At 45.6% G+C, this 21,104-nt stretch overlaps 1 protein-coding gene across 1 annotated transcript in view; it reads left to right on the top strand.

Moving 5' to 3' along the window:
* Positions 1-9,492, top strand: part of PSMD1 (proteasome 26S subunit, non-ATPase 1) — a 99,436-nt gene extending 89,944 nt beyond the window's left edge. Inside the window, exons 19-25 of the mRNA XM_088460931.1 lie at positions 475-577; positions 1,058-1,227; positions 2,035-2,127; positions 2,399-2,485; positions 7,891-8,031; positions 8,549-8,703; positions 9,316-9,492. Coding sequence (XP_088317057.1) covers positions 475-577; positions 1,058-1,227; positions 2,035-2,127; positions 2,399-2,485; positions 7,891-8,031; positions 8,549-8,695 — 741 coding nt within the window. The 3' untranslated portion in view covers positions 8,696-8,703; positions 9,316-9,492. The remainder of the gene's footprint in view (positions 1-474; positions 578-1,057; positions 1,228-2,034; positions 2,128-2,398; positions 2,486-7,890; positions 8,032-8,548; positions 8,704-9,315) is intronic.
* The last annotated feature ends 11,612 nt before the right edge of the window (positions 9,493-21,104 follow it).

Below are 21,104 nucleotides of genomic sequence, written 5' to 3'. Positions count from 1 at the left end.
AGCCAGCCTCCACGTGCTTGCTTATTGACTTTATTTTTGCCCTGAGCATAAGAATAATTATCCAGCAGTTCAGGGGTTTGCACAGAAGACGTTATGTCACCTATTTTACTTGTCATTGTGCCATAACAAGCTGTAAGCGTGACGATGCCCATGATCGACATCCTGGACATGGCCCTTTGAGCCGGCAGGCGCCAGCGGAGCATTAGGTCTGCTGTGCTTCTGCCTTCTTGTAGTCTTGCTTCCTGAAGATATGATTATAGTTCAGGCGGTATAGTGTGCTGTGAGCTGTCACTGTCCCCAAGGGCATGGTTAGTGCCCACATCGGTCTTAATACTTTCTGTGTGAGATATGTGGCTGCAGAAACTAGAAGCATATAAGATGCAGGCATGAATGTGAGTTTTATTACAAATAACATTTATTCTGCTTCTTAGTAATTTTCTGTCTGTCTAACTCTTCAACCATTTATTTTTACAGGTCAGTCAGTTTCGTCAGCTATATTCCAAAGTGATTAATGACAAACATGATGACGTAATGGCAAAGTTTGGTGCCATACTGGCACAGGGAATACTGGATGCAGGTATGTGGAACGTGTATCGCAGTACAGATAATGGTTTGCCCTGTAAAAGTTGCATTACCATATATTAGTGACTCGCTGAGGCCTTTGAGCTAGAGTTGGCCGGTTAACTTAACAGGAAGCTATCCAGAAACTAAAGGGTTATCCTTGTTGGGGGAATGTCACTGTGTATATTACTTTTCTCTAGAAAACCAGGGATAATGGCTTTATAATAGTATTAGACGACTGCACCTGGCCCCATGGCGGTAATGTCCCTGCTGCTGCCCTCTTCACCCTGCACTGATGGAAGATGGTCTGGCCTTAGCCACTCGTTTAACCACTCAGCTGCCGCACACGTTTATGGACTGATGTCATTATATTAATTTTAATGCATTCTTTTAAAGCCTCACAACTTGTGTCTCTTATTGTGTAACAATCACAGACAGATCTGGAGCTGTACTGATCTCTGTAGCTTTTTGATACAATACCATTTGTCTTGTGCAGGAGGACACAATGTGACCATTTCATTGCAGTCACGCACTGGTCACACTCACATGCCGTCAGTGGTAGGAGTCCTGGTGTTCACTCAGTTCTGGTTCTGGTTCCCACTCTCGCACTTCCTGTCTTTATCTTTTACTCCTACCTGTGTCATCGGTCTTAACAAGGATCTTAAGGTGAGTGCTCTCAGATCTATACAATATAGTCTGCGTCCAGTTTGTATCTCCTACTGCCCATTTGGTTGGCCATGTAACAGGTTTTTGGTATAGCAATGAATGGGTTACAATATCTGTAACATCAAGCCCCCCTAAACTTGAAAGGGAAAAGTATAATCCTCTTACAGACCTTATGATGCAGGATCACTCATCGCTCATTAGCAGCTCATAGTAATGACAGACATCACGGTTAATGAGATTTGTTAACACTTGCTTCACTCCACTCCCTGTACAATAGGTACTCAGCAACTGTCAAGAAAGCCATACCATGATCTGAAAATCAACAAAGGGTTAATATTAACCCAGTTAGTCATTCAATGTTAAACCTGTATAGAGGATTGGTTGTTCGTACATAGCATACAGGTTGATTTTTCCATCTGACATATTTTCCGTTGACACACTGCTGCCTCTAAGCAACGTGTTGGTGTCCCTGGCATCTGGAAGAAGAGTTTTATCTGTAGAATTGCTCTCCTTGAATAACCTGACTTAGCACCTTTGCTGTAGGCATATTAGGAAATGATTCCCATTATTTCATGGCTTCCATATTTTCAGGAGAGATAATTAAGTGAATGATAATTACTACTACTAAGCTCTGTTGCACTGCTGAAGTGGCTACGTTAAATATATGTTCTGTGGTCTGGATTCTTGTTCACGATAAACGTACATGTGCACATATAATGAAATGCCTGCGTTTGTCTGTGTGGTGGCTGTTTGAGGTGTAATATATTCTGATATGTGTAGTACATAGAGTCCATCTTCTATTTTCAGATGCCAAAAGTTCAGTATCGATCAAACTGCAAGCCCTCAACATTTGCTTACCCTGCCCCCCTAGAAGTGCCCAAGGAGAAAGAGAAAGAGAAGGTAGGTGAACAATATTACAGTGTTTGAATGTACAGAATCATTCATTTAGTCTCGTGTCTCCTCTAATATCTTCCCTGTAATTCTGGAACGGCAGTGCTGCAAAACATGTTGTGTTAAAAAAACAACTTGTCCTGCGCTCAGGCACTTTGCAGGTTTTTGTTTTTTTTTGTAATCTTTTACTTCTATTTAAATTCCCACGCATCAGGATATTAATATTGCCATCCTGAAAACGTAGATATCTCATAAATGTGAAAACCCTGTCCTCACTCAGGTCTCCACGGCCGTCCTGTCCATCACAGCCAAGGCCAAGAAGAAGGAAAAAGAAAAGGAGAAGAAAGAAGAGGAGAAAATGGAAGTGGTGAGTCTCTGCAGCTGCTGTTATGATGAATCATATGGCACGCTGATTCTCTGGCATCAGTAAGACTCGGTCATTAGAGAACAGAGAAAGCCCCCGTGTTACTTTTATGATCTATGTGGTGGCACATTTAGCATGAGCTATGTGGGTGAAGGTAGCTCAACCGGCAATGCAAATAGGGCTCATTGAACCTTGTGAAGAAAGTGCAAGCAGCACACCCGAGCATTCATTTTAACACTTGTGTGCTGTCTGCACTTTAGTGAACCCTACTTCAGTGACCGTTGAACTACATACACCAAGCGGAAAATATAGCTCGTACCACTTCCGCGAAGTGCCCATGTGTATAAGCCCTTAGTGTAGTGTCTCAAGCATTGCCAGGTTTGTTACTAGATCTGAGAATTGATGCAGTTTAGGTTATGCCATAGAAATTATAGCTACAAACAAGTAAAGTTCTGTAGTTAGTAGACACACAAGGTCTGTTTTTATGTGAATAAATGGCAAATAAATAAACAAACAAGCAAATAGAAAATAAGACATGGAAGAAGGATGGTGCCACCAAAAATTTGTATGATTGAACGAAGGAGGATATATAGATTAGGTGCTACAGAGAAAGATTGTTAAATGGAGAACATGCGTTTCTGCCTCTTGTGGAAGAGACAGGGAGCCAAGACTTGAGAGAAGAGATAGTAGATTATTTGATCCCTGCATACAACATGCCAGATGTGTTTTGTACTATCCAAGAGGGAAAGGGGATCTACGTTCTGCCAATGGGATGCAATGGCTGACTTGGCTGTTTCCAAAATATGTGAAGTCTGTTTTTTGGAGTGCTTGGATAGGTGGTGGGGGGAGGGGGAAATATGAGAGAAGAAAGGTCCATAGAACCCAGGGCAAGAACAAGCGTATCTTGGGACATGTCCACCATAAGTGCTAAAAGGTTCCCCTGTGGCCACAGTTCCTCCAGTACAATGGATCACAGGTGGGAAACATTTTGCTCAATTTGTCAAATATGTGATACAATCAGTAGTAACCCTTATAGGCCACAGTCTTGATCACAGTGGAATCTCCTAACAATAATACTCCTCTGGAGGTGGGCCCAGACCAAACTCACATCATGCCTGCAATAGAGCTCTGATGTAGAGTCTAAGGGCATATGCTATAGCAAGGAAATCATGCATTGTCTGAGGTGAGTGTGCAGACAGTGTTTCAAAGGTGAGAGGTGTATGGTAAACAGCATGGGTGGGGGAGAGTTTGTGAATAGTCTGACCTGGAAGTACTGGAAGAGTCTTGCACCCAGCAGGTGATACCTTTCCTGAAGAGCGTCCTTAGACACAATGTGTTCCCTCAGTAAGATGAGTTATACATTTTAATACCCATGCTGGATCAGAGCTCCAAGTACCCTGCTGTGCATCTCAATGGGAAGTTGGGTTTATCCCGAATGACGGTTAATAGAGAATATGGCAATATAGAGTTTATATTTAGATGCACATTTTTGCAGCAAATCAATGGTATAACTTATGTTTGTGAGTTCTGGGAAGTCCCCAAAGGCTGGAAAGAGAGGTCTTAGTTTCAATATCTACCTAAGCAGCCATACCCAGGAGAGTGCTGCACTCGCTGAACATGTTGTGAAGCTCTAATTACAACCACCATGGGTTCTATGACCAGGACAAATACCAGTGGAGACTGCAGGCATCCCTTTTTACATGTCATCGCAAATGTTGTGGTATGTAGGTTTAATGCCCTTGAGAAAGTTGCCCAATTAGGTCATTTTTAAAGTTCGGAGTATGATTTGCCAAGAAATCCTGTCTTACATCAAGCATCAGGTCGACCGCTGGGTTTAGTTATTATTAGTAATAGTGATTCCCTGTGTGATGCACAGGATATTTACATACATTCAAGTACGTGAACTGTTTCTATGCTACTAATTTATTTTTATGGTGTCCAAGTCTTAAAAGCATTTGTGGTATAGAAACAGTTCACGTACTTGAATGTATGTAAATGTCCCGTTTGTCTCGCAGAGCATCAACCAGTAGTAATTTGGATTAGTTACACTGTCTTCCTGTTATTATCCTTTGTCTGCCTGCCTGGGATAAATCCTACTTAGAGTGTATTCAGGATGACAGAAGGGTGTTTAATTGGTTGTCCAAAATCTTGGCATAAAGTATGATATTGTTGAATCTTTGCTCTCTTTATATATAACTACCATTCATGTTTCTAAGATAGAGTTTTAAAATGGGGTACTCCGGAGAGCCATGCTGAACAGCGAATTGGGTGAGGTGTCAAGTAATGTTCTGTAGTAGGCCACCGTGAAGCCATCAGGTCCTGGAGATTTGCCAGACTTCTTTTATCGATAGGGCTGATTCCTTGGTATTACTGCTATAAGATCTGGGGCTGCATGAAGGAGATTTGGGGGAAATCCATTGTGGACAGGAAATTCTTAACATGAGAATCTGCAGAGGAACAGCCAAGCTCAGGATGGGGAGGGTGGTTATAAAGGATGGATTGCTTTGGGTTCCTAGGTAATAGTGTTTGAGGAGATCTTTATGGCTAAAAGAATACCTTTCTCATAGTAAGATCGTTTTCAGTCATTTAAGGTTATTGGCAGTTTGTTCTGAGAAGCTGGGGTTTAGTTCTCCCTTTATTACCTTAAGTCTCTGCAAGTTGCTTGGGTCCAGTGAGTTCTTGTGCTGAGTCTCAGGGACATGGAAGTTGTTTGGTCAATTCTTTTGTTCACAGAAGTTTATTTTTTTGTCCCTAAAAATACATTTATAGAAGATGACTCCTTATCACTGCTTTATGTGCCTCCCGGAGTGTGTCAGGTGTAGTATCGGTGGATGTCATGAACAGTTTGAATAATTTGTGTATGGTCTCAGCATGGTGGATTAGAGTCTTATTGATACCTCTAAATCTCTATACCCAAATGTCGCTATTTAGCACTACAAGTCGCTTAAGAAATAATTGCTTTCCAATCCAATTGTGGTTCCAAAGCACAAAAAGTTATATTATTCAATGAAAAGTATAACGCGCTGTGATCTAGACAATTAGCGCAAAAAGCAAGTAAATACAAAGGTACAAGCCGATACATACCCGTGCGCACTGGTCCCAGTTTACAGTCTATCCAGATGCCTGTGGTCATCCAAGAAGAATGGCTGTATACTATAACCAGTACTCAGGTTATATACCTTACAGAACAAAGAAACTAGTTGACAGATGTCTAGTGTTCATTCTAGCTCCGGCGCGAGGCAGGGCGCCAGAGCTAGAGAGGGCACGATCTTGCGCGCGCGCGACCGAGAAAGGGGCCGTGGTCATTGAAAAGGGGGCGTGTCTATAAGACGCTTCCCATTTTTGTCACTCTTGGGGGCGTGCCCGGCACTTACGGACACGCCGGGCAGCCCCCAAGCCCTGCAGACAGTGAGAATAGATGCCGGGCGCATGTCTATTCTCCAGCGGTGACCGGGTCACCGCACATTTCTTCACCCGCGGGACACTGCAACCCGCGGGTGAAGACGGCTCCCACAGGCTGTTAGGGCAGGCCGCTTTTTGCCCTCCTTCTGGAGGGCAGGGCGCTTTTGCCTTCCAGAAGGAGGGCAGGGCGCCGCGCCCCGCTAAAACAGCCTAGCGGGAACGCTAGATGTCCATTGAGTCTTGCTCCTGGACATTCTGGTACGATGCAGGTCATAGGACAGTTCATACAGCGTCACTTGGGGTGTGTCCCAGTTCCTCAGACGTTGCTTTGTGTGGTTTTCCTGCCGAAGAACAGGTTTAAACTAGTCAAAAGACACTACATACAGATATACATTCTAACCACTAATTTCCTATAATTCATAACTTGCAGACGCATGATGCGATCTCCTTGCCGATAGAACCGGAGATCTGCAAATAAACAGTGATTTAGAATGGTACCAAACATGACATGTCTACTAGTTTATGTACCTTAAATATCATATACATTACATTTCACAACATAAGTATTTGCTAATGAAACCTCTAATATTAACCTTAATGCTTGGGAATCTTGTTATAAGTGATTGCATGTGTGAGTGTGAGAATATTGTGTAACTTCACTAGTATGCTTTGTGCGTCTGTGTTTTGTGCTTATCTGCTTTGATGTACAGCGCAACTATGCGTTGTGCGTCTTATATATTTTATATGTATTATCTAATGTGCGTATAGGTTTTGATTGGACTTTCAACAATATGCGGTAGCAAAACAGACCCACAACGCTAATAATCAAATATAGCATCGTACACAATGGCATTGTACTGAGGACGCAAAATAGTGTCGTCAAAGGCGACACAAAATGGCGTCGCCAGATATTAATTTACAAGATTTGGTCTCAGCCAATCACCCGGCTTCCACAGCCTCACTGAAAAGGAAGAGAGGTCGACTGGAGCATTGTCTGACTAGGTATTTGGATGTATATTAGGAGTAAAAATTTTAAACGCTAAGTCCATGACTAAGTAGGGTCATGTCTTTCTAGAATATGAAGAAGGGACATGAAATAGAACGCCTCCAGGAGTCATACAGGCAGTGTAAGAAAGTCAGACAGAGCCTCTTATATAACTGGGTATCTGATTTGTCTGGAGATCGGGCCACGGGAAGATTTTTCCATGGAAGGGTCCAGTAATGAATTAAAGTTCTCCTTTTCTGATGGAAAAGTATAGAAAAGAAAGTAGATTTGTCTTGGTTGGGGGTGTAAACAATTATTAGGGTACAAGAGAGGTTGTAAAGTTTGCCTATTAGGATACTATATCTTCTGACCTTATCTTTGAGTTCCTAAGAGTTCAAAGGTAATCTAATTGGCTAGCAGGATTGCAGACTCCCCTCCCGTGTTTTTTTTTTTTTGGTTGGCATCACATACATGGAATGTGGTGGAGTAGGATAAGGATCTGAGGTCAGGGTGGAGAGATTGGGAGAAGTGCGTCTCTTGTGGGAAGACCAGATCTCATTTAGTAGCTTTGAGCAGGACAAGTAATTTAGCTATTTTTTGCAGCTATTAAACGTTTTGAGATTTTTGGAAATGCGTTGTGCAGAATAGACAGATATAGGGTTATCGGTTGGTTGGGTTCGTAGATTGAGTAGCACAGGTGAAATTATTATGTATTTAGAAAAAAATTAAAATCTTCAGCATTGAAGAATACTCTGATATCTGATGTCCTTTGCTAAAAATGAAAAGCACAAGTCTAATAAAGTAGTGCTGTCAGATAGCCAGAGGCAAGAAGATTGTGATATGGTAGCAACTGTTCAAATGCAAGGGAAGTAGCTGACCCTTAAGGAGTGTCAGTAATCAAGGAGCTATTAATACTCAACAGTTTATGTAGTTCTTTATGAAGTGACTTAATAAAAATAGACCACAAATCCTTCCCAAAATGCATGCATTTGTACATATGCATCAACGTTCTGTTTTGTAGGATGAAACTGAGAAGAAAGAAGAGAAAAAGAAGGAGCCAGAGCCAAACTTCCAGCTCCTTGAGAACCCAGCTCGTGTGATGCCAGCTCAGCTCAAAGTACTTACCATGCCAGAGGGCACCCGATACCAACCTTTTAAGCCTGTGAGTACAGCTGGAGTGACACGATCTATGTGGGATCATGCGGAGTGATGTTATCTGTAAAATAGATGCTGCAGTCCTTAGCAATCAGATGTGCGCATTCATTTCTGACGGCTAGATTCTGGTTGCTACTACCTTGGTAGATCATTTCATCATTATAAGCGCACCAGTTTTCTTACTACAATATTTTTAAAAAATATAAAAACTTGCAAAAAAACACCTTATTTCTGCTATGTCTTGATGAAACAGTATTTCATACAAAGTATTTGGTGAATGTTTAATTCTGATATACTGTAGGTAGTAATAGTTAAAAGGACTAAAGGGAAAAGTAAATGGCTGATTCTGCAAGCTGCTGACTTGGAAAATCCTGAGAAATATGTTCTGACTATATGGGCCACGTCATTTTACAGAACACAGGAAAGTGGGTCCAGCAGTTAGCTTTTTGTATGTAAATAAATGTGTATATTGCTTTAAATTTATTTTACTTTATTATGCACTTAAACATATCCATTCTTTGCAGCTTTCAATTGGTGGCATCATAATCCTCAGAGACACTAGTGAGGAAGAAGAACAACTAGTGGAACCAGTTGCTGCTCATGGTCCAAAAATTGAGGAGGAGGAGCAAGAACCAGAGCCCCCAGAGCCATTTGAGTATATTGATGACTAAAAGTGCAGGTACTGACTGTGAGACATAGGTGGTTTGTCTCTTAGAGAACCATTTAGTGGAAAGTATAGCAGGATGGGAGAGCTCTGCCATAGCAATGTCTTCCTTTCCTGTCACTCCCGTTCTAAAATGGCTTTGCTTCACCACAAATAATACATGAACAGATATCTGTGGAAGATATATTATATTTGCTTATCAGTGGCCCCTAATTTATAAATTACAGCAGCTACTGATGTCTATATACAATGACCAAATATGTGTATACCCTTGTATGCAATCATTATTTATTATATATATTTACATATTTGTCCAATTTTGAATATTTAAAGGGAGATGCAAGGAAGGACTGTTAATATTTGCTTGTCCAGTTGTAGATCTCCTATTTTTATACATATTTGCTCCAAAAGTGGACAAGACTTTAACATAGAAAAAACGTAGTCAAATTATTTTGATTCCAAGAAAACAGAGAGGTTCTCACCATTGCAAATGAAATGCAAGGCCAACTAGTGCATATCTACATAATTCCAAGTAATATGTGAATGTCTAACCTTATGCAGAAAAAGCACAATAAACATTATAGGAAACTGTATAATTGTTGCTAACAATTTACTATTTCTTTGTAGGTTTCCCGTACTTGAATTTCTGGTATCTGAATAAGTGTCGCGCCAGCAACACAACCAAGCTGCATATTACTTGTCTGCCACCAGGTGTGCTGTTTTCAGCCCTCCTGTGCAGTCACCCTGGATTCATTGTTACTGAGCTCACTGGTCTGTTTTCAAATAAAAAAAGACAGAAAATAAGTGTTTTGCTTTATGCCAATTATTACATTGTTATAGTGGGTTTGGTACGCAATCGCGGCACTGGTGATGCCAGCGGTCAGAAACCCGGCAGCGCAATCCCAACAGTAGAAAGCCAGACGCATGCAGGTAAGTATTCTAACCCTAACACACCTTTGCCACTGTCTAGCCCTAGCCATCCCCCACCTACCCACGGCCTGACCCTAACCCTCCCCTCCCACAGCCTAAGTCTATCCCTAACCCTATTACTCACCGTTGGGACCGCAGCCGTCGGGATTTGACACTGTCCGTTTTAGTAACACTGAACAAAATAAAAATAAAAAAGTACATCCTCACATTTTCTGTCCTACAACTGGTGTGTGGTGGTTGAGGATGTGAGACAAACTTTGGCGCGGACATGTTCAGACTTAGAGCTTAATGGTGGGTTGCATGGTAAATCCTACTTCTAATGGGGTGTTGGAAAGACAGATGTCAGGGACCATATGATTATTATGGGTATGAAGTAGTACAGGCTGCACAGTTTTTTTTTTTATTTAACTATATTATTTAGAAATCCATAATCACAGCAGGTATTGACCGTACTATGGAGATATTTATAAGGGTAAAGGAAAATCTGGGCCTGTAGGTGAAGATTGTAAAGGAGGGACCAAGAAACAGGGAAGGAGGAGGCAAAGGTTAACTTGAGTACAGTATATGTTTAGAGCATGAGTTGGGGGGAGCCTGCAGAGTTGGATCATAAGAGGAGTAGTTGGTTTGCAGAATGAGAGATCAGCAGGTTCTAAGTTGTTACTATAGGCCAGAGGTTCCGAAACGCGGTCCTCAAGGCTCCCCAACAGTTCAGGTTTTAGAAATATCCGTGGATGAGCACAGGTGGTTAAATCAAATTGACTGAGGTACTAATTAAGTCAGCTGTGCTCAACCATGGCTATCTCTAAAACCTGAACTGTTGGGGAGCCTTGAGGACCGCGTTTGGGAACCTCTGCTATAGGGATTAATGTTGCAGTAGCTGGACAATCCCTCACTACTGTATGCTAGTTTGGGAAGTGGGCAACTGGGGTATAGCCAGTGGTGTGAGGAGCTTGGCATTTTAAAACTGAAGCTTTTTGAACTTTGCTTCTTCCCCTCTATACCCCAGCTGCCTTGTAAGCTTCAGATATTTTCTAACAAGCCCAAAAAACAGAGACCGAGTACAGGAGAGGAGAGAAACCAGCCCGGTGCTGGTTGTCTGGCTCAGGCCCTGATTCAGAGCCAGACGCTCTGACAGAGCGCACGCTCTGAATCAGGGCCGTCCCTCTGAATTTAAGAGCTGCCTCCTGGCCTCTCGCATAGCTGTGGGTGACGACCCACAGCTATAGCGAGCAGTCAAAATGATGGTCGCGATGGTCAAGACCATCGGGCTTGCGACAAGACCCTTGTGGTAGGGTCTCGTTGCCGCAAGCCCTGGGGTGCTTTTGGCTCTATCAGAGCCAAAAGCACTCCCAATTACATCACTAGTGATGCCAGTGGGGCCGGCCCCAGACGGTAGGCGTTCCCATGGGAACGCCTCTGTCTGGGCAGCCACGCCCACCAAAGGGGGCATGCTGTCAATCACCATCGACGGCACGCCCCCTTTGGTGCGAGACCCATAGTGACGGCTTGGCCGTCGTTATTTGGGTCTCGCGCACGACGGAGCCGGCTCCGTCGTGCGCATGTGCACTTGGCCAACATCGACCCGCTTGCGAGCGCTCAGCGTTCGCGAGCGGGTCTGAATCAGGCCCTCGGTGTTTTCCTGGTCAAATTCCCTCTCAAATTCAGTACTTAAAATGTTGTGGTAATTACATAACAGGAGAGCTGACAAAACGAACTACAGACAACAAAAATTCAAAACTGAGAAGAAAGTTCTATCCGATCAGGAAAAATAACACCCAAAAGTGGAAACACTGCTGCAGACCTAGAAAACAAGGAAAAGAAAAAAAAAGTGGAAACACCGGTCTGACTGCATATAGCCTCACTGAATTTTTCTCTTTTTATTTTATTTCTTTATTTTTTGAATTCACCCCTACAGAGACTCACTGGGGCATACTCTGGGGGTACCACTTAGACATTCCCAGCTATGGGAGTCTGCCTCTACAGCGGGATGATCTCCGGGGTACCCAACACAACCATAGCAGGCCAGTGTCTGGAAACCGCAAGCTTCAGTCAGGCAGGATTGCACTCCTGAGATAAATGTTGTGGGTAAGTAGCTTCCTGACTCTGAGAGGAAGCAGAGATTGCTCAAAGTCGTGGTTGCCCCCTCTCTCTTTTTAGTGGATATGAGCTAAAGGGGGGGCTCAGCCACCATTATGGGTGCAAAAGGGAGACACAGGGAGCCGTCTGGTATGGATCGGCAGAGTCCCTTCGTACAGGTGCTAGGTGCATTAACCATCCCTGCACCTCCTTCTGAGCGCGCTTTCAACGAGGAGCAAAGCCGCCAATTTCTTCCCTATCAGACAATGATAGCCATTTAAGTGCCTACAATTGCATTCTTGTCTATATCCTCTACCTCATTCTTTAATATCTGGGAATGGAAATTTGACCAGGATCCACCCTGACAGATGAGGTGTGGCATCCTAAAAATTGTTTGCCTTTTAAAAATGTCAAAATACATTTATCCAGGAGAGCACACTGTCTGTGTAGCCTGTGAGGCAGAGTGCTAGTGATCCTTGCTTGTTAACGCCCCTACAGTAAGAAGTACCCTAGCTAAGAATATTGGGTAACTCTCTAGACAGCTACTTTTAAAAGAGAGCATATGATATGATTTTTCTATCTACTACACTGGTAGGTAGTAGATAGAAAAATCATGGTGGTACCATCTCCTACTCAGGTGGTAGTGGTTTGGTTCTCTCCAGTACGTATTGCCCTCCATCCACAGAGCCACCCTGAGTAAAGATTTCCATGGAAATGAAAACCACTGACAGATGACGTGAATAATATTTCTTGTTACAATGGCACCTGTCAATAGGTGAGATATATTAGGCAGCAAGTGAATAGTCAGTTCTGAAGGTTCATGCATTGTGGCTACGTAGCTGCAGACCGGTCACAGTGCCCATGCTGGCCCCTGTCCACTGCCAAAATAACTACAGTGGGCACATGAGCATCAGAACTGGACCATGGAGCAATAGAGGCATGTGGCCTGGTCTGATGAATCACGTTTCCTTTTACATCATGTGAACGGCCAGATTGGTATGAGCCATTTACCTGAGGAAGAGATGGAACCAGGATGCACTATGGGAAGCAGGCAAGCCAGCAGAAGCAGTGTGATGCCCTTGGCAATGTTCAGCTGTGAAACTTTGGGTCCTGGCATTCATGTGTGTGTTACATTGACACATACTACCAACCTAAACATTGTTGAAGACCAAGTACACCCCTTCATGGCAACGGTATTCCTTGGTCTCTTTCAACAGGATAATGCTCACTACCACACTGCAAAAATTGTTCAGGAATGGTTTGAGGAACATGAAAAGAGTTTAAGGTGTTGACTATAAATTCCCCATAACTCAAATCTAATTGAGCATATGTGGGATGTGCTGGAAAACCAAGCCCGAGCCATAGAGGTCCCACCTCGCAAATTAAAGGATATGCTGCTAATGTATTTGTGCCAGATACTACAGGTCATCTTCAGAGGTCTTGTGAAGTCCATGTCTTGACTTGTCAGAGCTGTTTTGGTGGAACGAGGGGGACCTACACAATATTAGGCAGGTGGTTTTAATTAATGGCATGGGTGTATGTATGTATATAAATAAAATATACTGTATGTTTCTATAATACAGGTTGAGCATTCTCTCTCCTTCCTGGAATGCTTTGGCATTATCTGGCATTCAATATATTTATATTTCTACTTCAGGGTCCATAGACTCCACAGGGAGACCATGGAGGTATAGGTGATGATGGAGTCATCCGGGCACCATGCAGTAAAATTTTTCTTCCAGGATGCACTGGGTCTCTCCCTCCTATACCTCGCCCCCGGGCCAGAAGCACCTCAGTTTCATTGGGTGCCCGACTGGAGTAGAGTCACTGATGCGCTGTGGGGCTAACACAGCCCCTGAAGATTCTTTATTTTTAAGAATATTCCTCCAAGCGCAGACAGTCCAGGGGACGTCCGCGCTGCTGCTCCGTCACCCTGCCGGCACAGACGCCGGTGCTGATCTGGGGATCTCGGCGGGCCTCCAGGGGTCTTGGCTAGCAGGGCCCCCTGAGGATCCCTGGACTGTGTCCGGGCGCTCTGGGGAGTAGGTAAGCAGCGGGTCACCGCGTGTTGCTACCCGGTGAGCAGCAGTCCTTTCCACCAGGGCTGGGGGGGGACTCCCTGGGGATGACGGGTGGAGCCAGGCACTGAGTCATGCGCTTCCTCTAGACCACCAGGGACACACGCTGGATATATAAAGGCGCAAATCCAGCTTTCTGGGGGTTAATCACCAGCCAGGGGAGGCAGCCTTCCCTGTTATACAGCCGGCTCCTCCCCGCTACACAGCGCGCCCCTCCACTGCATTCTGGCTGGGCTGTGGCAGCTCTCCTCATCCGGATCCGCCTCCTCAGAGGTCTCTGGTGGCCATTTTCTCCTGGCTAATGTGCAGATCTCACAGGCGGTGCGGAGCCCGGGTCCCCCTACATACCTCTCCTCCAAGTGGTCAGCATATGTAGCACTATAAGCTACCAGACACTGAGTCTGGGTAGTTGAATAGTAGTGCCATTTGTGCAGGTGTTATTATTATTCTGCATTGTATGTGACTTTATGCTAGCGCTGTCTGTCTGTATTTCTTTTTCTGTCAGCCATTTTACTTTCCCTGTGCTTTTTCTCACTGAGCCCTTGCAAGTGTTGTCATGGTGTGTATTTGACCTCACAGTTTATTCTTTCTGTGTGGTGGGTCACCTACAGTGTACACGCTTTCCTCTACATTATGTCTGGTAGTGAGGATGACGTGCAAAACTTGGCTACTGACCTGTTGTCATGTATGAAGTGTACTGCAGGATTAGGTGTGGGAGACATAGTACATGAGGGGTTGTGTGAGATGTTCGTCAGAGGCAATCAAAGCTGTGTTAACAGGGAAACGCTTTAGGCATCTTTTCTTGGAGGATACCTTGGACAGGAAGATCTTACACCCATTCATCCAGCTACCTGTGTCTTTTGCTGGGATCCTGGACACGCGGACGACGGTCCTTTTGCCCACCAGTCATCCGTCCGCAGAGCCCTGGAAGCATCCAGCCACTGTCTCCAAGAGACCAGCAAAGCAGTAACTTTGGGAAGTCCTACATCACCACTTCTCACCGGGGTGGATATATCCGCAGACTGCAGCTGCCGATCACCACCCCGCTTCAGGCTTTACCTGTGCCCCGGGATCATCTCCGCTGCTGTCATTCATACACGGCAGAGACTGACGGATACACCTGCCACCGGCTCCTGTTGTGCCCCAGGACCACTATACTGCTGCAAATTTTACTGTCAGTTCCATAAATTTTTCGGGGGCAAGATTTGCACGGGAGAGTGTCCCACATACAAGGACCTCTACGGCTCTAAAAGGCTCCTTCTCCATTCGTTTGACTACCCACCTATAAACTAACACTTCAGCTGCCGTTCACCACCCCATTTCAGGCTTTACCTGTGCCGCGGGATCATCTCCGTTGCTGTTATTCAAACACGACAGAGGCTGACGGATATATCTTGCCACCGGCTACTGCTGTGCCCCAGGACCAATATACTGCTGCAAATTATACTGCCAGCTCAATACATTGTTCGGAGACAAGATTATTTGCAATGGCAGAGTGTCCCACATTAAGGACCTCTATGGCTTTAAAGGCTCCTTCATTTGTTTGAATACCCACCTATAAGCTAAGGTACTGTAACCCATGCATTGTGGATACATGTGAACATATCCAGCTTTCAGTGCTGAGGGGATTGGCAAGGCACGCCACGCAGGATCCCACATACACAGGATTTAAGAAATCAATATGCTAGCTATTAGTGATCACTAATACATTCAAGCTATAGTTGGATAACGATTGATCTAATACCACTAGGTTATTCCATCCTCCAGATATTCTCTTTTTAGATTTTACTGTTGTGATATTTGTATACTATCATACTATTATGTAGAGAGTTATTTTTTGTTTGATTTTATACCATGACACTATTCATGTTGTAATTTGTATTCTTGGAAAATTATATCTTTATTTATACTAAATTATATTTTTTATTAACTAAATACTGCAAGCGCTGCCTATCATTTTATTCTATTTGTGCCCTCTCAGAGCCTGCCTCAGCAGACTGTACCCATACAGGTTGTTCCTAATCCTCCATGGGTCAATACTTTTTCTACTACGGTGCAAAACCTTATGGATTTGCTGCAGGGGGATGCACCCCAAATTAGACTGACTAAAACACATTTGCCATCATCTCAGTCTACACAGTATGATGACAATGACACATCTGATGATGGGGAGTCCCCAAGAAGACTACCAAGCCCAAGAAGCAAGCTTGGAGAGTGAGACGTCCGGCTGCCAAGCCTGAAGACAAGCCCTCACTGAAGAAGTCGGCCTCCCACACCTCGGGCCTCCCCTTGGGGGATCCCAAGGTGTTGGGAGTCCGACTTCTTCAGTTCGCCCAGTACTGGTGTCAGACCACTGCAGACGCCTGGGTAAGAGAAGTGGTCTCTCATGGGTACGCCCTCTCCTTCTGCAGAAGACCTCCCCATCAGTTTTTCTGCACAGGCCTTCAGTCGGACAAAGATCAGGTTCTACAAATCCAGAAGGCTGTACAATCCATTGCTTCAAGCAGGTATCATAGTACCTGTCCCGTTACCCCAGAGGAGAACGGTTTATTATTCCAATCTCTGTTTGATTCAAAAATTGAACGGATCCCGTCAGCCTATCCTCAATCTCAAGTACCTGAACAAATTCCTCAGGGTACCTCGGTTCAGGATGGAAACCCTACGCTCAATTATACTGGCTATGGAACTTGGATATTCAGGATGCATACCTGCATATTCCAATTGCTTCGTCTCACCAGTGTTTTCTCAGGTTTGCTGTACTGCAACAACATTTCCAGTTTCGGGCTCTACCGTTTGGCCTCTCTACTGCACCTCGGGTGTTTACCAAAATTAAGGTGGTAATTGTAGCCCATCTGCGGCTGCAGGGGGTCCACCTGTTACCCTACCTGGATGACCTGTTACTGTTGGCAGGGTCTCCAGAGGTAATTCACCACCACCTACAGCTGACTATCTGTGCTTCAGGCGCACGGGTGGTTGATCAATTGGAAGAAGTCCTCCTTGATTCCATCTCAAAGGATGCTCCATCTGAGAGCTCTGTTGGGTTCACAACAGCAGTGGATCTTTCTGACTGGAAAAGATCTCCACTTTGCAGATGCGAATACGCAGACGCCTTCACAGTCGCCGAGTGTCCATCCACTCAGCAATGCAGTTACTGGGAACCATGGTATCGACTTTGAACATGGTGGAATATTCCCAGTTTCATTCCCGAGCGCTACAGAAATTGATCCTCTCCAAGTGGGACGGGTTACCCCATCGAATAAAGGCAAAAATGATGGTGCTCTCTCCAGAGGTGCGTCTGTCTCTTGCTTGGTGGCTGCAGGCGGCCACCTCACCAGGGGTGCCCCTTTTGGATCACGGACTGGGTCCTCCTGACGATGGACGCCAGTCTCCAGGGTTGGGGCGCAGTGGCAGGTCCACACTCTTTTCAAGGGCGATGGACAGCAGAGGAGTCTGCCCTGTCAATCATCATATTGGAACTTCGGGCGGTATACAGGGCCCTGCAACAGGCAAGACTCATACTTCACAGAAATCCCGTGCAAGTTCAGTCCGATAACGCCACGACCATGACTTACATGACCCATCAAGGAGGAACTCGAAGTCAGGTGGCAATGACAGAGGTGTCACACATTCTGACATTGGCGCAAGGTCATCACCCAGCCATATCAGCAGTGTTCATTCCAGGAGTTCTCAATTGGGAAGCGGACTTCCTCGGCCATCACGACTTGCATCACTGGGAATGGTCTCTTCACCAAGTGGTGTTTCAGCTCCTAGTGGACAAGTGGGGCCTTTCAGACATGGTCCTCATGGCCTCCCGACACAATCATAAACTGCCAGTGTACGGGTCCAGGACAAGAGACGCCAAGGCTCTCTTGGTAGATGCTCTGTCAGTCAAAAGAACCGTTTGCTGTTTCCTCAATGTCCGGACCTGTTGTCTCTAGGTCCTTGCCTTTACCCGGACCTGGGTCGTCTGTCTTCGACAGCATGGCTGTTGAGACACCCCTCCTAAGGTCCAAGGGTTTTTGTGGCTCTATGGTTAACACCATGCTCAGAGCATGTAAACCAGCCTCTGCCAGGATTTACCACAGGTGCGGCACACCTATTTTCAATGGTGTCGTCCCAGAGATTATGATCCCCAGGCTTTTCAGATATCCAGAGTTTTGGCTTTCCTGCAGGCGGGTTTGGATCTTGGTCTCTGCCGTGCCTTGCTGAAGGTGCATGTATCTGCTCTTTCAGTGTGGTTTCAGCGAAGGATTGCTCCTCTTCCTCGCATTCAGCCTCCCTTTGTCCCTCCTGTGGCACCTTGGAATTTGACTGTTGTCCTTAGAACCCTCCAGGGTCCTCCATTTAAACCCCTGGACTCAGTGGATCTCAAATGGTTTACCACTAAGACTGTTTTTGTTTTTCTTCTGGCTATTGCTTCCGCCAGAAGTGTCAGACTTGGGGGCTCTCTCTTGCCGTTCCCCATTTCTAGATTTTCACCAGGACAGAGCGGTGCTTCGGACTCGCCCTGGGTTCCTTCCTAAGGTGGTTTCTAGTTTCCACATTAATGAGGAAATTATTGTACCGGCCTTTAATTCTCCAGACTTCTCGACAGATGAGGGCTCGTTGGATGTGGTACGTGCCCTCGGGATTTATGTGGACCGTACCAGTTCCCTTTGGAAGTCAGACTCCTTGTTTGTCCTCTACGGATTCCACAAGAAGGGATGGCCTGCCAATAAACAAACTTTGGCTAGATGGCTTCACTTGACTATCTCTGAAGCTTGCACTCAGGGCCTTCCAGTGCCGCCCTCTTTCTGCTCATTCTACTCGGTCTGTGGGTCCTTCGTGGGCAGCTCGCCGTGGCGCCTCGGCTATTCAGCTTTGTAAGGCGGCCACGTGGTCCTCTGTCCTTACCTTTCTGAGAAACTATGCATTTGATACCTTTGCCTCTCAGGATGCTTCCTTTGGGCGCCAGATTCTCCTCTCTGCACAGGAGCATCCCCACACTTAAAAGGACTGCTTTGAGACATCCCCATGGTCTCCCTGTGGAGCCTATGGACCCTGAGTTATGGTAAGAACTTACCTTTATCTCTCTCTCTACGAAATCCACAGGGCACCCACCCTGACACACCTGTTCTTCAGATGGGCTTCGCTTTGGTCACCGGTTTTTCAGTCTCCTTCGGTGAGAGAATGTGATTCTTGTGTGTTCCAGACTTTCTTCTCTCTTTTATCCTCCGGCCTTTGGCTTGCTACGAAACTGAGGTGCCTCTGGCCTGGGGACGGGGTCTAGGAGGGAGACAGTGCATCCTGGGAGAAAAATTTAACTACATGGTGCCCGGATGACACCATAATCGCGTATACCCCAATGGTTTCCCTGTGTACCCTATGGACTTCGTAGAAAGAGATACCAAAGGGATCCTCAGGGGGCCCTGCTAGCCAAGACCCCTGGAGGCCCGCCGAGATCCCCAGATCAGCACCGGCATCTCTGTGCCGGCAGGGTGACGGAGCAGCAGCGCGGACGTCCCCTGGACTGTCTGCGCTTGGAGGAATATTCTTAAAAATAAAGAATCTTCAGGGGCTGTGTTAGCCCCACAGCGCATCAGTGACTCTACTCCAGTCGGGCACCCAATGAAACCGAGGTGCCTCTGGCCCGGGGGCGAGGTATAGGAGGGAGAGACCCAGTGCATCCTGGGAGAAAAATTTAACTACATGGTGCCCGGATGACTCCATAATCACGTATACCCCAATGGTTTCCCTGTGTACCCTATGGACTTCGTAGAAAGAGATACCAAAGGTAAGTTCTTACCATATCTTTCATTATTTTTATTTTCAAGTTGTGATGTACTAACCTTGCCTGGTTCTGGGCACTGTCAGTTTGCCGGCAGTTCAGAAAGTGTATTAATATTATTATCCTTTATATGCCACCACAAGGGTTCCACAGCACCTAACAAAGTACATAAACAAATAAGCAAGACAAGTACATGGTATATAAACATTGCAGCAACAGCGGTCATAACACTCAAGTAGTACAATGGCAGAAGTCAAGGGTTAGGTTCCGTAATTAATAGTAAGGGTAGGAAAAGCACATCGGGATAGAGGGCCCTGCTCGTGAGAGCTGACATTCTAAAAGGTAGGAGTAGATGGACAGGAGTGACACAAATGGGGTAGATGGTGAGCATGGTACAGTGTTCGGATGAGAGATGGAAGGCTTTGATGTATAAGTGGGTATTGAGAGCCTGTTTGAAGTTTTGCAGAGATGTGGAAAGTCTGACAGGTTGAGGTAGAGAAGGCCAAAGGCAGGGAGCAGCATGTGCAAAATCTTGGAGGCGTTCGTGGGAAGAATAATCGGTTGGCATGAGAGGCAGCATTCTTTAGCGTAGCGAAAAGGACAGACAGGAATGTAAAGGGTCAGCGATGTAACTGGGAGAGGAACAAGTGAGGTCTTTGTGAGTGTGAGCCTAAATTGGCTTCTGAAAGGGAATGGGAGCCAGTGTAGGGCTTGTAGGAGAGGGGAGACAGATGTAATATGTTTGGAGAGGAAGATGAGCCGGCCAGCAGCATTGAGGACAGATTGGAGTGGAGTGAGGCGGCAGTCAGAGGCTAAATAGGGGTAGGTTACAGTGAGAGACTTGGGAGCATCCAGGGTGAGAGAGGGTCTGATCCAGGAAATATTTCTGAGATGAAAAAGGCAGGACTGCGAAAGCTACTGAATGTGTGGTTTGAAGGTGACAGCACACTTGGGGGTCTAGAGGAGATGGTTTTGCTGTCAATAGATAATGAAATTGTGGGTAGTGAGGTTATGCGGTAGGGTGGGAAGATGATCAGTTTAGTCTTAGACATACTAAGTTTAAGTAAGCGCTGGGACAACCAGGAAGTGATAGCAGAGATACGAGTGAGGAGAGAAGGGGAGAGGTCAGGGAAGGAGAGGTAGATCTGAGTATCATCAGCATAGAGATGATATTGGAGGCCAAAGGTGTGATAATCTAACCTAAAGAGGACGTATAGGGGAGAACCTTGGGGTACACCTACTCGGAATCTGTATGATTTACCGCCAGACCCATGCCCGGCGGTTGGAATCACGTCAGAGGAGGAAATACCGATCGTCCTAACCCTAAGTCCCACCCCGGGGGTGCCTAACCCTCTCTTCCCCTAGCCTAAACCCAACCTCCTGGGGGGTTGCCTAACCCTAAATCCCCCCCAGGAACCCTAAACCTAACCTTCCACCACCCCCCCGCGCGGCTATCTGCGCCCGGCGTCCCTTTGATCGGGAGGCCGGGCGCCTCTCTCCCGGCGTCGGTAAAATTACAGATGTCTACATTTAGATGCCTGTCATTTAACTCTCGCCGGGATTAA

The sequence above is a fragment of the Taudactylus pleione genome, unplaced genomic scaffold, assembly GCF_031769625.1.
Source record: "Taudactylus pleione unplaced genomic scaffold, aTauple2 ptg000995l, whole genome shotgun sequence".
NCBI lineage: Eukaryota > Metazoa > Chordata > Amphibia > Anura > Myobatrachidae > Taudactylus > Taudactylus pleione.
This window is presented reverse-complemented; position numbering and strand designations above follow the sequence as displayed.